General features: G+C 37.0%; 1 protein-coding gene across 3 annotated transcripts; it reads right to left on the bottom strand.

Annotated features, from left to right (window-relative positions):
• Nucleotides 1-2,681: 2,681 nt before the first annotated feature.
• Nucleotides 2,682-15,589, bottom strand: LOC132609244 (transcription factor GTE1-like). Of its 3 annotated transcripts, none has more exons than XM_060323123.1 (9): nt 15,384-15,589; nt 13,633-13,755; nt 11,796-12,005; nt 5,307-5,396; nt 4,979-5,203; nt 4,699-4,797; nt 4,512-4,570; nt 3,261-3,411; nt 2,682-3,179 (listed from the first exon to the last, which is right to left on the bottom strand). In XM_060323123.1, exons 2-9 carry the CDS (start codon nt 13,753-13,755, stop codon nt 2,991-2,993), a joined length of 1,146 nt encoding a protein of 381 aa, XP_060179106.1. In that variant the 5' UTR covers nt 15,384-15,589; the 3' UTR covers nt 2,682-2,990. The 3 variants fall into 3 exon arrangements, with proteins under 3 accessions (XP_060179106.1, XP_060179104.1, XP_060179105.1); XM_060323121.1 differs by lacking the exon at nt 15,384-15,589 and adding an exon at nt 15,156-15,301; XM_060323122.1 differs by lacking the exon at nt 15,384-15,589 and adding an exon at nt 15,156-15,295 and having other exon boundaries at nt 5,307-5,384.
• Between the last annotated feature and the right edge of the window lie 204 nt (nt 15,590-15,793).

Genomic DNA, 15,793 nt, shown 5'->3' with positions numbered 1-15,793 from the left:
GAAAGGGTAGAAATGACATAGACTAAACATAAATTATTAAATTTAACATAGATACCCATGTGAATTTATTGAACTACCCTCATTTGGGTCATTGTGGCCAAAATCAGTGTGGCACAAAGACCTTTCCGTAAATGTTATTATCATTTTTAGACTACTGACTCACTTACTATAAATGTAATAGTCCACCCGAGACAGTTCAATTTTGAGTTCTCCTATGCGATGACGGTGAAAGAACAATAAAGTTACATTCAACATATAGCTTAAACTCTTGATGAGAGAGGATTCCATGGAAATTTTGAATTAATGAACTTTGGAAAGAAATGATAGAAATGACATAGACTAAACATAATTATTAAATTTAACCTAAATATCCATATGAATTTATTAAACTATCTTATTTGGGCTATTATAGCCAAAATTAATATGGCACAAAGACCTTTCCGCTTTAAAAAAGGTCAAAGATGAGACGGGGCACTTATCTTCTTGTGTCAAGTGAAAATATAATGATATATAGAGTTAAAATATCCTAACACACCGATAAACTCGATGACAAGACATTGGAGTGTTGCTAACTTATAGTGATCATGAATCATTTCACTCTTTCTGTTCTTTGTTTTTATTGAGAAATGTCTTCAGTTGGACACGCCACATTATACTCCCTTCTTTCTATTTTTCTATGATATGCTTTCATTTTTGGTCCATTCCACCAAGGGCGGCAAGTTTTTGTATACTTATAAATTCCTTTGACATTAATGTTTTAATTATATCCTCAATTCAAAGAATTTTAGCTTAAATGTGAAAATTCAGTTTTGTGTTTAAAAAAGATTTGATCTATGAATACCATCACGTAAAATGATACCACTTCCTTTGTCCCACTTATGTGGCATGTTTATTTTTTCCCCCATAAAAGTAGGGGTAAGGTCTGCGTACTCTTTCCGGACCCCACTTGTGAGCTCAAACGCAGCATATTGTTGTTGCTTTTTTTTCTTAATATTCTTTTTAATAATTTGTCCCAAAAAGAATTGCACCTTTTTATATTGAAGAACAATTTAACTTCAATTAAATTTCTCATTTTACTCTTCACGGTATAATATATAGCCACACATATGTTCATGATTTGTTATAAACCATTTAAAAAATTCTTAGTTCTTTTTAAAATTTCGTATTCCCGTCAAACCTCATCACATGTATTAGGATGGAGTAAGTACTATATTTCAGCTCAACCATAGAAGGAGGGGATAGCTGAGTGATCAATGCGGCAAAATACTTTCTTTAAAAATATATATTTTTGAAGATCCTTTGTTTTTTTTTTTTGTTTTTTTGTCTCTTTTATGTTGTGTCATTGCTGTGTTACAAATGTATCTAGTTAAAATTGGAAAGTAATTTTGCTTATAAAGCATTATTGTATGATTTTCGATTCATTTCCTGAGATGTTTCCATTATTGGTTACATATGCTTTGCATATTACCACAACTATCAATGCCGTATATAGATAAGTGATTCGTTTAGCTTTAGAAATCCATTTTGAATATTGTTTATTTAGTCAATAACCTGTGTGGCATTTAATTATGAAACAGTTGGATTAGCATATTAAGAATTATAACTATCTTTAGCTGGAAAAGTAGTCACTATCTTGAGCTGGAAAAGCATAACTTTATTAGTCCTAAAAGGCTTGACTAGTACTTAAAAGTTGGTGACAAAAAATTAGGACTTATTCGTGTCTTTTCCTAAAAAAATGGATCCGAATAATATTATTTTATTCCAAAGTTCTGATTTCCCTTTTACTACTTTTGCTTCTTATTTTGTGGAGCTCTTTGCATGCTCTAGTACTAGGATAGGATCTGGAAATCTGTACTAGTTAAAAGGAAACACTTATTCCATTTGTTATCTTCATGGTCCCCCGGCTTACCATGAGCTAGGACAAAGGCCAAATCAAGATTTGAGGCATATGAGTTCTGAACTTGACACGGAATTCATAGTTTATTTTAACTACTAGTTTTACAACTAAACACTTAAATGTTTAATGAATTTCCTAATAAAAATAGTTTCTAAGCAAAAATTATGAGGATCATCCAAACTCGTACCTAATATTATAGCTTGACTCTTGGTAGTTTTTTTTTTTTTTTTTTTTGGTTGGGGCGGGGGCGGGGTGTGTGGGGGTTCTCTCTATCCAATTACCTTCACTCAAAATGATTTTTTTTTGGCTTTATTACCTTATTCGATGCAGTTAGCTCTAATCCCCTAATATAAGGGCAAGAACCATATTATCTTAGGATAAAGGTAATCTCAGGTGGGAAGGCCAAGGGTTTCACTATCACACTTCTTGTAAAAGGACAATGGATTTATCGCGATGCTCGCAAAATAGTGTAGGATATCGCAATATAATGTAGGATATCTCCATCACTGACGTTCGTCAAGCAGGCCATGTAGATTGGTCAAGGTATCTCACTACTCGAACCCTATTCGTATAGTAGTTTTCATCATTAGACCTTCAACTTTGATGAAAAGAGAATGTGATACTAAAACTTCTAGGCAAACCAAGCACAAAACTCCATTGCTGATCTAGAAAAGGTGGCCTTGGGTTGTTTTGCATAGTCCCTTATCAAATACCCGATTGTCAACTTGAACGTTTATAAGAATCTCCAATCTAAGCTTCTTTTGTCAATTCTGGGCAATAGGAGTGGCATAAGCTTGTATCTTATAAACAGGCTTTCGGGAAGAAACTGGACTACAATTTGATAGGCAAATCTGTTTTCTCTGTAAATGATATACTTTAACCAAGCATTTGAGAACGACTTGCTAATGCACTATGGCTATGTATATCTGCAATTGCCCATCAGGAATTTCCTATACAAAACCTACTTATTACAATGACTATTCATGTCCTTTCTGAGGTATTAACAACGTTGAAGATAGATCGTTTATCGTGTCCCCAACGACTCAAAACATTTGCACCTCCAAAAGTGATCACAAGAAGCTGGTTTGGCAAATCAGGATGGCTTTTTACTCCTTTTTTGGGAAGATTTGGCAAGTGCATCGCAAATTTCTCTTCTACGTTTGTTGTTGTTTAGGAGATTACTGTTATTGTTGTTGTTTGCTCCGATGCTCGCTGGGCTCTTTCCCTGTGCATGTAACACATCCTGTACGAAGAATTTCAACTTCCATAATGTGGACTCGCTCTGCATAAAGGTCAATAATTGTGTCATGTAAAGCAAGAATAGATTAAGAATTAGATACGCTAAATGATCATGAACGATGACCTGAACGTTCATGTCAAGCTCCACTTCTGTTGCTGTCGCTTGGAAAGTGGGATCATTTTGTGCCACAATCAATAGTGCCTTATTAAGATCTTCAGGAGAAAGCCTTGTGAGCGCATTTCCAAGTTTTTTCTTGTCTTCCGTTGACATCTTTCTGAAATATGTATTAGAAACTTAGCAACAAACACTGCAGTAAACCTAAAATTGAATCACAGAAAAACTAAATATATAAATAAAATCTCATTCGCGATGCACATCTAAGAGATTTGTGATGGAGACTGGCCACATTCCCTGCCTAACCTTGTTGAACCAGGAATATAAGTATGACATACTAAACTCAGCATATGTATGGCCCAAATCGTACTTGTGCCATTTCTTGTTCACCTGCTATGCTGTTTCGCCTTTGATTCTAAATTCGCTGATAATCTGACTTCTGCTATTTGCTTTTAGATCTTCTTTTTGGTAGGTAATAAGAAATCTCATAAAAACTTGCATTAAGCCAGTGCATTACGATAGTGCAAATTCTCTACTGTGTCTTGTATAGCATCTGCATCTCGTAGAATGGCCGGTTCGCACCAAAAAGCAAACAAAAAGATAGATCTAAGTTTTAAGATTAAGAATGTTTACACTATTGTCTTAAAAAATTCTGCTATTTCTTTCAAGCCACAGTCCACCAAATTGCCTGAGGCATATCTCTGTTTGCTTTTAACTCTTCTAGAGGACCATGGAGAAAAGATCATTCATAGTAAAGCAATTCATTTGCTTTTATCCCGGCACAAGACTTGTAGAATTCATTTGTTTTTCCTTCTTCCTTCTAGAACTAGGCCAAATTAGACCATTTTTCCCCACTTTTAATTGTAATCAACGTGTTTTCACCTATTACTAGCACCATACATTACGGGGATTTTCTTAAAAATACCCCAAATATTCAACAAGGCAAAAGGTTATACCATATAAACATCTGTCATCGTTTGGAAACAACAAAAACAACATATAGACTCACAAGTGGGGTCTGGGGAGGGGGCGGGTGTACGCAGACCTTACCCTATCTTTTGGAAAAAATAAATAAAATACATGGATTATTTTAGTTTTTTTTTTTTTTTTAAAATTTTATTTAGTTTAAGAACATATCTCGTAACCCCATTCGATGAAAGGAAGGACTGGAGTACAAGGTATATTTACAACCAATCAGCTACTTGAAGAATTAATAAACGCACTGCTTAACTGAAGAAAGTTATTTGTTAAGGTTCTAACCTGCATTTCTGAAGCACCATTTCCCTGAGTTCTTCCAGTTGCATGTCCACCTCATCAAGCTGGAATTCAACAGATAAGTTTAAGCATTTTCTACAGCTTAATATGTGCGAAGAGGAAGATCATAAACAGTCAGGACAATATGGTTAAAACTTTTATGTTTGTGTAAAGGAATCTGAGCCTTAACTACCTCAAGGCTTAAATCTTTAGCCATTTTGGCATGAACAGCCTCTTGAGCGAGCTGCATATCCTGTTGGGCTTCTGCTTCCTCTTCCTTTCGCCGTTTTTCCTATGAGCAGTAGTTCATATATTAATGTATCAATCATTTACTTAAAAATCCAATTAAAATCCTAATCTCGTTCTCATATATAGCATATTCAATAGCCTAGAAGAAAATGATTCAGTTACCTTAGCAATTTACACGAGATACTAAAGAAAAAGACTGGATAATACATGGATATGAGTTGTACCTCTTCATCCACTTTTGGCAAAAGCTGCAACCATTTCTCCTCAAATTTTCCCAATAAGGTTCTCGCCATTACATGAACGTCATCCCTTTCCTCATTGTATTTCATTGCATTCTTAAATATTAGCCTAACGTCTGCACATATCTCTCGGACATGCTTATAGCCAGAACCATCCTTTACTTCCATCTTGCTTTTGATAGTACTAAAGTCCATAGGCTTCTCAATAACCTAGAAAAGCACGTGTATTAGCAGAAATAAAAGGAGCATAGGATTCGTAAGAACATCATAGATATAGTAAGTGTACACGGACAAGAAAATTCAAAGCCTTTACCTCATAGTAATCGTGCAATCCAAGACCCTTAACATCCACGGGTTCCATAAAAGGTTCTGCCCACTTGTGCTGAGTGATCTGACAAATAGACTAAGCAATGAGTATAAAAATAAATTAATTGGAGCAAATAATAACTACATTCACTCTTAAACAAGGTGCACCATCATAATATGCTCAGATACGCTACCCTTCTTTCTTTTACCATTATTTCCTACAGTAACAAGAAATAAACTAAACAAAGTTACATAGATAGAGAACGATGAAGGCTAAGATCAGACAACAGACATCTTTCAATTGGTAAATCAGCAAACTTACTCGCTAAGGAGAGACAATGCATAATCAACAGCAGGACAAGTACAACGATATGTACCTCCGTTGAAAAAGTAAAAAGAGTACAACATCATTGGTAGCAAAAAAGGAGCAAATGATGTGAGGGATTTCAAAACTGAGTATACTTCTACAGGCAACAGGAAATCAGAGTATACTTTTTTTTTTTTTTTTTTTTTTTGGTAAAGGGAAATCAGAGTATACTTTTACAGGCAACAGGAAATCACAATGACGAAAGATACTAGCTTAAGCATATTAACATCTCTTCAACACTCAGCACATTCCATGAGCCTGTTTGGATTGGCTTATTTTAGGTGCTTTTAAGTCAATAGCTTTTAAGCACTTTTGTAGTGTTTGGGTAAGATAAAAAAGTGATTTTAAGCATTAGTTTTAAGCCAGAATAATAACAAAATTTCATCATGCATTATGACCATAGCTTAAAAAGATATTGCAATCAATCTTTCCTTATAAAGCTCTCAGGCACGGAACCCAAAACACTCTCTCTCCTACTTTCTAGGTTTGCAGAATGCCCTCTTTCCAGTGCCTGTGCCGGAATTTGACCCTCTTTCTTTCTAACACTCAGTCTCTCACCTTCTGTGACCACTGTTTAATTAACTTTTCTCTTCTCTTCTGACGAAATCTTTTCTCCAGTCATGGGAGAGAAGATCTTCTTCATCTCAGGTGATAAATCTTTTGAAATTTATGAAGATTATGGGGGCTCGGACAGATGGTTCGTATGGGTAGAACGAGGCCGCAGATTTACTAGTCAGATCAAGATAGATGAGGAAAATCTTAGATGGGTATGCACTCAACTGCAGCAAGCCTCAAAAGGGCAGGGGAACCTTTATAGAAGGTGGGGAAGAAAGATTCAAACTTTTTTATACAGGGTCTACCAAAATTTCAACATCTATGGTAGATATCTCAGAGTCGAAACAATCACAGGGGAAAGAAGAAAAGGCATTATTATTCCAGAGAATTATTACAATGGGGGCTGGGGAGATATTTCAGGGAAGATTTTACATTGGTTGGGAGAAGCCTCTAATAAGAAATTCAAAGTGATCACTGATATGCATAAAAAATCTTTCCTCAATTCAGCCCGGATCTCTTCATGGCCTTTGCAACAAAAAGAGCAAACTTGCTACTCTGGAGAAGTGGATGAAAGCAGCCTCTTCCTCTCAAAATGCCTGGTGGGATGTTTCAACGATCCCTTTAATCGAAGTCCCAAAGCTGACACAATCCAAACTTGGTTCATCAAGAGATGGCAGGTAACCGCTGGTCTTCGAGTTTCCTCGATATCACACAACACCTTCCTCTTTGAGCTTCCATCTAGGCAAGAAGCAGCAAGAGTCAAAGCAGGGGACTGGTTCTGGAATGGGAGACATCTGAAGCTTGACTGGTGGACTCCGGAATCTGGGTTAGAGCCGGTGAAGATGGATTCGGGTAAAAAAATGGATCAAAGCCTTTGGGCTCCCTCTAAACGGCTGGACTATGAGATCCTTTACGTCTATTGGTGACGCTTGTGGCGGATTCATAGGGATAGATGAGGATACAAAGGACAGATCTCACTTTTTTTTGGGCTCGAATTTGTGTGGAAAATAATCTGCAAGAAACACCGAAAGAGGTCAGTTTGGAGATTGGGAAATTGAGGTTCAAAATCTCAATCTTGGAGGACCATCTCATTCAGATTATCTCCGACCACCGGAATGAAGAAAGAAGGAAGGAAACACCGGAAAAGGGATCGAGGAAGCCTCTACGAGCCAAGCGGTGAATACTCTGGTTTATCCGCTGGTTAATAACCAGAAACCCAGTCACAATGGCAGCTTTAATTCAAAAATCTGGCAAGGGCACGTGCCACCTAAAGTTGGGCCTCAGATTCAGAATAAAAATGCAACAGCTAATTTGGGCCAACATCTTGGGCAATCTTATTACAAAAGAGGCCCAAACCCTAAGCCCAAGCCACAAAAGAAAAGAAAAGCCTCTAAAACTAATTGGAGGGCCAGGGGACCACTTATCGATCCTTGTCAACAAAAGATTAGCCCTTTCAAACAAACGAACTATTTTGACCCTCTGTCAGTGGAAATTGAAGCCTCAGAAGCAACAATTATCCATCACTTGGATACTACATGCGATTTCTCAGAAGCTGATGATGAAGCAGAAATTCCACACATGTTAATCCCGAGATACCTGCCTGAGTTTGAAGTAGAGCAAGTAAGTAGCACAGATATTGACCTCTACTCATGTGATACTCTTTCTCTTCCATGGCACAACGAACAATTAGGAGGTTCTTTCCAGATCAACAGTCCAGCAGTGATTGATACCTCAAGATGGGCTAAAGGAGTTTTAATGAGGGCATGCAAGGTCTTTGGGGTTAACGCAGTGGGTTTTGAACATGAATTACTGGGCATGGTTCTTCGAATGGATCAGAAACGGCAAGAACAGATTCAGGAAAAAGGGAAAAAGAAACCGGGGAAGACAGGGCAATCCTTGGAATTGGGTAGACTCAAGTGGGACATGAACTCAGATGGGAAAAGAACAGAGGAGGGGGACAGGTACTACAAGTCCAACTCCAGATGAAGATCAAAGTTCTAAGTTGGAATGTACGGGGTCTCAACGAGACAAGTAGGAGAACCACTGTGAAATCTCTAATCCAAAAATGGAAAGCCGATATTGTTTGTCTTCAAGAAACAAAAATTAAAGATTGGTCGATAAGCTGGATTAGGCAAATTTGGGGTAACAATTGGGTGGAATGGGTTGAACTACAATCTTCGGGCAGAAGTGGGGGAATTATAGTTATGTGGGACAAAAGGCAATGGTCAATTAGGGAGGTTCAGAGAGGATGTTATACTATTTCTTGCATGCTAGAAAGCACTCAAGAGGAATTTAGGTGGTGCTTTACAGGTGTGTATGGTCCCCATTCCAATATTGAAAGGGAATTATTATGGCATGAATTGGCTGCAATAAGAGGTTTGTGGGACGAACATTGGGTTATAGGAGGTGATCTTAATGTATGTAGATTTGAAAGTGAAAGATTCAATTGCACAAGGAGATCAAGAGCAATGGACACCTTCAATTTCACTCTACAAGATTTGGGCATCATAGACTTAACTCTCTACAAGGTGCTAAATACACTTGGTTCAGAGGTGAAGATTCTCTTCAAGCTTCCAGAATAGATAGATTTCTAATTTCCCCTGAATGGAATGACAACTTTCGAGCTATAAAGCAGTTAGCCCTTCCAAGGGTTCTGTCAGATCATAGACCAATTATTCTGGAGTGTGGAGATTGGGACTCAAATCCATCTTACTTCAAATTTGAGAACATGTGGCTAAAAGTTGAAGGCTTTCTGGAGAAGATCAAAGAATGGTGGCAAGGTTACTCTATTAGAGGCAGCCCGGACTTCATTCTTATGCAGAAGCTCAGAAACCTGAAGAAAGAAATTACTAGCTGGAACAAAGAAAATTTTGGGATGCTGGAAGTTCAAAAGGGCAGACTTCTAGACGATTTAGCAATCCTAGAGCAATCAGTAGAAGGCAGATACACGACACAAGTTGAAAAAGAGAGATCACTTCATCTCAAACTTAGGTTGCAGGAAATAGCTAAAATTGAGGAGATCTCTTGGAGGCAAAAGTCCAGATGTTTATGGCTTAAAGAAGGGGATAGGAATACCAAATTCTTTCAAAGAGTAGCAAACTCTCAGAGAAGGATTAACCATATTGACAAGCTGCTGATTGGGGATGAAGTATGTGATAATAAAGATGATATCAAAGCTGAAATTCTAAGGTTTTATCAAGATCTGTACACAGAAGAAGAGCAATGGAGACCTGAAGTAAGATTTGACAGCCTTAACTTCTTAACACAAGCAGAGAAAATTTGGCTAGAGAGGAATTTTGAAGAAGAGGTTAAAGCTGCTATCTTTTCTTGTGCCCCGGATAAAAGCCCAGGACCAGATGGTTACACAATGGCTTTTTACCATAGTACATGGGATTTCATTAAAGCAGATATTATGGGAGCTCTCAATCATTTTCATCAGCAGTGTCACATGGTCAAATCCAGCAATGCCTCATTCATCACTCTAATCCCTAAGAAGAAAGGAGCTCAGAATCTCAAAGACTTCAGGCCCATTAGTCTGATCGGCAGTGTCTACAAGATACTGGCCAAAGTATTAGCTGAAAGACTTAAAACAGTGATCTGGAAGCTTGTGTCAGGGGAACAAAATGCTTTCTTGAAAAATAGACAGATTACAGATGCTTCCTTAATTGCCAATGAATTGCTTGATGGAAGGCTCAAAAGTGGAATCCCTGGGGTGATGTGCAAGCTGGATGTGGAGAAGGCATTTGATAAAGTTAACTGGTCTTACTTCTTGTCCTTATTGAGTCAAATGGGATTTGGGAGCAGGTGGATCAAATGGATTAAATTTAGCCTCACCACTGTCAAGTACTCTATATTGGCTAACAGGGCACCAGTTGGTTTTTTTTCCCCTCAGAAAGGAATAAGACAAGGGGACCATCTTTCCCCTTTCTTATTCTTACTAGCAATGGAAGGTCTGAGTAAGATGTTGGATAAAGCAATTCTCAATCACTGGATTGAAGGGTTCAAGGTGGGAAGCAGGCCAAATCACTCTATCAGTGTCTCTCATCTGCTATATGCAGATGACACTTTAATATTTTGTGGGGCAGAAAAGATCCAAGTGCAATATCTAAACTTAACTATCATGCTATTTGAAATCGTCTCGGCTCTCCATATCAACTTTATGGAAAGAGGTGGTCAGTGCCAAATATGGGAGACAAGATAATTGGTGCACCAAGAAAACCAGAGCTCCACATGGAGTGGGGCCTTGGAAACACATTAACAATTTGAAGGATGAATTCTTCCAAGATGTGTCTTTCAGGATTGGGAATGGTAACAAGGTTAAATTCTGGAAAGAGAGGTGGTTGCTCAATCTTCCATTGAAAGAGTCTCATCCTAGGCTTTTCTTAATAGCTACTGATCCGGATGCAACAGTCGCAAACAATAGAGAAGGCAACATTTGGGACTTAAACTTCAGAAGGAATTTGCACTTCAGAAGGAATTTGCAAGATTGGGAGTTAGGTGAGCTCACTAATTTGTACAGTCTGCTAGAAGGTTGCTCAGTAAATCCTCACATCCCAGACAGTCTCAAATGGAATGGTTCAAGCAAAGGATCCTACACAGTCAAGGAAGGCTACAGCAGACTTAACATGACAAATGCTTTAACTGACCATTGGCCTTGGAAACTGGTCTGGAAGACTAATCTCCCTCCAAAAGTCAAATGTTTCATTCGGACAGCTCTTCTAAATGGTACTCTCACTCAAGACAATCTCAAGAAGACGGGTATTCAGATAGCTAGTAGATGCTTCATGTGCCACCTTACAGATAAGACAGTGAATCACTTGTTCTTACTTGTTCTTACATTGCCCTGTGGCAATGTTTGCTGGTCAACACCACTCACCCTAAAAGAAGCAGTTGCTAGTTGGAGCCTATGGAAAGTGGATAGATCCATCGAGAAAATCTGGTAAATGGTACCAGCCTGTATATTTTGGTGTATTTGGATGGAAAGAAACAGCAGGTGTCATGAAGGGATTTCAACTCCTAACTGCTCCCTGAGATCTAAAAGCTTACTGTATCTTTTTAGCTGGAGCAATCTTTCCCCTGTAAATGATGCAATTTCCCTTTTAGATTTCATTAGTTCCCTCTCAATGGCTTAACAGCCTTGATTTTTGCTATAGGTTTTAACTCCCAGATCTTACTTCTTTTTTTTTTTTTTGTGTTCTGGAGTTATCACCTACTTTTTTCTCTGTAACTTTCTTGCATCTACTTGATGCTTTTCAATACAACCACTTACTTCATCAAAAAAAAACAGAAAAATAAGCCAAAAGGCATAAGTTAGGATTCCTAACTTATGGCTTATAAGCCATAAGTTATAATCCAAACAGGCCCCATGTTTATCAGAAAAACTACTACTCCTGCAAGTTCAGCATGTACCACTATTTTCTCAAACCTTTTCTCGTGTTCTCTTGCAGTTTTGCTTCGGGATACAAAATGGTTTCATTTGACAATCGTTGAAGTTTGAAGGTTAAAAAAAGTTACTGCTTACTAGCTTTACACAGACAAAAAGGTGTCGAGACACTTGAAAAACAATGAGATTACCTGACGTATTATAGTACCAAATTGGCGCACAAGTTCTTGCATTCTCCTGGTACCAGCTGCTTGTCTACGTGATGCATCCTGCTGCCGCCTTTTAAAGCTAGAAATCTGTTTCTCTTTGTCTTTCAGGATAGAGCTACCTCTTGGCGTGTTTGATTGCTTTTTACTAGTATTGGAATAGAAATGCTCAACACCATTCAGTCTCTGCTCAAGCTGTTGATACAGAAAATGAAAATAAACCATGAGCTATCAGCAGCATAGATGCTGAGAGATATTGTATTTTTTCTATGGCAAATTCTGGGTAATATACAGTTTGTGTGCTGGTAAAACATTAATAGTCAGGTGAGAGTAACAATAACAAGAGAAAATAACATCTGCTGTCTTTTTTTATGAACTACGAGCAAAAGCTTGCTAACAGAAATGACTTTTCTAAGAGCATGAAGAGTGAAGCTATGAGGTGATCATTTATGAAAAAACCACACTGAGCAATAGGCTGCTTTGCCACAGGCAAGCATAAGAAATCGCAAGCTAGCGAATAGAAAATCAATACACTAAAATATTGTACAGTCAAACCTCTCTATAACGGCGTTGTTTGTCTGGATATTTTTTAGCTGCTATAGCGAGATGTGTTATAGGGAACACATAGTATAACATTATATGAAAGTTGGTTCCAAAGAAAACTTGGCCGTTATAGTGAAATATTGTTATAGAGGATGACTGTTATAGAGAGGTGTGATTACGTACAAGAGAACAAAAAGGGGTATCAATTGGATTTAAGTATAAAAAATGTGCATTGAACATGTTGAATGGTGAGGGAATGCAGGGGTAGGAAGTGGCAACTACCCTTCCCTGCCATTTAGAAGAAAAAAGGAAAAGAAAATTTAGCTTATCAAGCACCTTTTCCTGCCTAAGCTATTGAAAGCAAAATAAATAAATAAATAAATAAACAGAAACAGAAAAAAAAGTAAACTTAAAAAACAAAAACCCTATGGGACACGCTCATTCAATGGTAAATGGATTATGGTGTAGCCTCTGTCTTTCTTCGCACATCTCTCATCAAGCAAGTACAAGAATTCGCCCCCTTCCCCTCCTGCAAACCCAAGTCTTGCGCACTAATTTATCCGCGTAACATGGTTTGGCTTCATTCTAATTGACCATGTTTTTCCGTATTTGTTTCACCATAACATATGACTCCAGGGCAAGGTCTCAAAATCTGAAGAGATTATGCTTATGGTCGCCTAAATCTTCATTTTTCATGCTATTGCCAAAGAATCTCGGGCAGTAACTAAGTGTATCTTCTTATGTGCGGCAGACTATCAAAAGAATGTTGTGTTATTCTTTTAGATGTCATATTCTCGATTTAGACCAAGTAAAAAAGGAACTTGAGAGGTGCAATAGATAATTGCCTTACACTATCTCCTATTAGAGTGCAGCTTTTACACATCAAAATGAATACTTCTATCAAAATGGCCAATTTGAATCGTGTATCGTTTTTTTGAATTATGAATTGTGTATCATCTATAACAACAACAACTACATCAAGAAGTTCGGCTATATATGGAGCAGGCTAACATTAGACAAAAAAAAAAAAAAAAAAAAAACATAGAAAGAATTTTTGTTATTAACCAATGATTTATCACAGATAACACACTAAAAATATGCTAGAAATAGCGTGTTAACAAGATCATATGGACAAAATATACGATAATAGGAAAAAAAACAATGTAAATTACAATAGTAAAAAACAATCTCAAAGAACGTATGAACATATTTACTATCCATTTGGATGTCAACTAGCTTAAAACAATCAAGTCTACAATTTTCCTCAGCACGAATTTACCTGATCAACCTTCCCAACCATTTCATCAACACGTTCTTTGATATTTTCAGCAGAAACAGCATTTTCATTCTCATTAAGCTCTTGTATTGGGAGGTCAGGAGCTGCGTCGTTTCTATTCTCCATCTGATTAAACAGGATATAAGCTCTATCTTAGCTAAAATTCACTGAATTGCTTCAGCCCAAAAGAAACCTTAAACCCAAAATCTAGGGAAACTACACCACTTCAATAAGGACAACAAGATAAAACCTTAATCGCCATAGCATTTTCACTATTTGAGAACCTGTCATAATGAATAAGCTAAAACCTCACTGAATTTGCAAAATATTCACATAATAGTGGATGTTTATAAGGATCCTACATGACTTGAAATTTACACATTCGCATTTAATGGTCTAAGTTTCTTTAAAGCAGTATCAAATCCTCTTCTTTTGATACTTACGACATTGGCTTCTTGTCACTTCTCTCTTATACTCTCTCCTATCAACAATTCTTTTTCTCGTGTCTTTGTCTGTTTGTTTCCTGTTCTCTGATTCTTAATTTACAGGTAGATTCTAGGAAAATAATAAGATGACCCTTACAATTGAAGCTATTTATAAGCAAAGCTACCAAAGCATTCAAAAATGAAATTAACGGTTGCAAATTATTTCTTTTTATCAAACTATAGGTCAACGGGTTCGAGCCGTGGAAGCAGCCGTTATTGCTTGCATTAGGGTAGGCTGTCTACAATCTACATCACACCCTTTGGGATACAACCCTTGACGGATCCAGCTAACGCGGGATGTTTTGTACACCGGGCTGCCCTTTTTAAAAATATATATATATATATATATTTCTTTAATCGATAATTATCAAAAACTGGATATCAATTTTTCAATTGATCAGTGGATATGTTAAACATAGGTACTCAATCCTATATTATAACATAATTTTGCATTTCAAATTGTGCACTTTGCTTCGAATAATAGTATGATGTGCTACTTTTTTCTGGATTAAAGACCCAAAAGGTTGCCTATACTGAATTAAACAGTCATGACAATCAATTATTAATCCTCAAAAGCAGATTATTAACCCCCATCATGACCCAGTGGCATAGCCAGGTAGAGTGAAGCGTGGTCAGTTGAACACGCTTCATCGGAAAATTATACTGCAACAACAACAACACAATACCCAATATAGTCCCACCAGGTGGGGTCTAGGGAGGGTAGAGTGTACGTAGGCCTTACCTTGCAAATTATACTGTGATATACAGAAAATTATACTAAATATACAGGTCAAAAATTACTTTATATATCTTGAAGATCCTTAATAGAATTTCTGACTTCCCCACTACCCCCCACCCCACTCCACCCCCACTCACCAGGCTTTCGCCCATTGCGGAAAATTCTGCTGTCACCCCCCAAACAGCCACACCCAACCCCAACCACCCCCAGTCCCCAAATTTCTGTTTCACATATTTTAATTTACTTTTACAAAAAAAAATTGTTAAAAATGAAAAAAAAAAAAAAAAAAAAAAAAAACTTACCCCCCACCCACTTCCCACAGCCAACATCACATGAGAGGCAAACAAGACATCCATAATTCTTGGAGATGAAAAAACTAGAGAAATTGGAATTGGTTTTATCTTTTTTTCCCCCAAGTGAGAGTAGATACAAAAATAAAAACCCTTTTTCACAGTTTAATAGTTTTTTCTATACCATTAAAAATAATTGAAGAAAAAAGGACTAGGGTTTTGTATATAAATGGAACTTACAACTCGATATCTCCGATGAAGGAAATTGAAGACTGCTGTCACCTATTTTTTGAGTTTCTCTTTCTTTTCCTTTTTATTTATTTTCCTTTTTCACTCATTCCGCAAAAAACTCAAAAGAAGTAGCTACGAAAAATCAAGTCATGTTTTTTGGTTTACATGTGCCCAAGCAAGACCTTGGGCATATGCATCTTCTAGTCCCCGAGTCTATTCTTAAAGCTTCCATTAAAGTTCAATACTCAATTATCATGTTCTTGCATCTCCCTCACCTTTCTATGTAACTTTCACAAAAAATTTATATTTTACGTATTTTTTAAAAAAAAAAAATTCATTGATTTTATGTGTTTTCTTAGATTTTAATATATTATATGTAACATTATTTGTACAAATTTATAGTGCATTATGTATTTGAA

The sequence above is a fragment of the Lycium barbarum genome, chromosome 9 (genome assembly GCF_019175385.1).
Source record: "Lycium barbarum isolate Lr01 chromosome 9, ASM1917538v2, whole genome shotgun sequence".
NCBI lineage: Eukaryota > Viridiplantae > Streptophyta > Magnoliopsida > Solanales > Solanaceae > Lycium > Lycium barbarum.
The sequence above is the reverse complement of the archived record's forward strand: the minus strand, read 5'-3'. Positions and strand labels throughout refer to the sequence as shown.